A 1,207-nucleotide genomic window follows, 5' to 3' on the forward strand; every position below is an offset into this window, starting at 1 on the left:
CTCTCGCTAGCAAACTGCCGTATGTAACTGAGAGATGACTGTACAAGGGAGGGATGTGTTTGAGGATCTTTACGCTCTCTTATGGGATAATAACTGCTCATATTGCGATACAAAGGAGGTAAAAGTCGCAACGTCTGCCAATAGATATGATGAGAGGTATCTACCATTGGTGTGTAAGGCAGCAGGATTGGACGTATAAGTGGCTACTTGAATAGATATCCCATACATTGAAATATCCACTCCATAGCATCAGGATCCTCTAGTCTAGTCTCCAATAGCCACACTAATGTACCAAATATGGTATCCACAAAGTAGGGCATGAGCTCCCCTCTCGTATCACGGGCCAAGACCTTACACCATACATGAATACAATATGTAGTATTTACTATATTACCGGTAGCATGCCCAATAAAGGCTCTAATGCTAGGGATTTCTCCTTCCGGAGATGCTTTACGAATATGCTGCATATTTTATCCAAGTGATGGAGTATATGAGGCATTGTACGAACCTGAATGACCACCATTTAACACTACTACCGCTATGTAGAGCAAACGACCTACCAAGGGTAGCAACTCCCTCAAGGCTGCATCGAAATCAGCTGTCCTGTTCTCCAAACGCCATCTACGGCATTCTTGTAGTAAATAGGATGTATGGAGTGACTCGTCGGACAGTGTGTCCAAGTATTCGTGATTATTAGTAACAGTGGCATTGATAGTTTTAATACGTTCAGCAAACCCAGCAAATACGTGTCGATTCTGTTCCTTACGGTTAGTATTACCATTGATCTACCATAGCATGAATACACACAATAACCACACCACTTTCCCTGACCTTTCTTCGTTTAGCCTGAGTCCTCTGCAACTGTAGTTTGGTAGTGTCGGCCCCCACACTACGACGTTTGCCTGGAGGTGGCATGATGGACAGCAACTACTACACAAGCACTGATATATCCTAATGCATACTCTAGTTAACACATTCTGATATCTCCACATGCAAAGATCTTCGACTAATGGGAATCCCTCAAAAACAAGTCAAGGTCCGACGATTATATAGGTGCGTAAAGTTTTCCGGAGAGACGCGAAGTTAAAACGTTTGGTTTCGCGCAGAATCGTTTAATGAATTCTCGAATATTGGCCCGATTTGTCAGAGCTTCGTAGCATATTGCGGGTGTACTCGCTACATATTTTACCTGTATGTACTCAGATTT

General features: G+C 43.0%; 1 protein-coding gene across 1 annotated transcript; it reads right to left on the bottom strand.

Annotated features, from left to right (window-relative positions):
* Positions 1-203: 203 nt before the first annotated feature.
* On the bottom strand, positions 204-915 carry Pmar_PMAR028349 (hypothetical protein; the record flags this gene model as incomplete). Its single annotated transcript, XM_002771150.1, has 4 exons — positions 204-350; positions 395-508; positions 561-785; positions 832-915. 4 exons carry the CDS (start codon positions 913-915, stop codon positions 204-206), a joined length of 570 nt encoding a protein of 189 aa, XP_002771196.1.
* Between the last annotated feature and the right edge of the window lie 292 nt (positions 916-1,207).

Source organism: Perkinsus marinus (genome assembly GCF_000006405.1).
Source record: "Perkinsus marinus ATCC 50983 genomic scaffold scf_1104296963386, whole genome shotgun sequence".
NCBI classification, from domain to species: Eukaryota; Perkinsozoa; order Perkinsida; family Perkinsidae; genus Perkinsus; species Perkinsus marinus.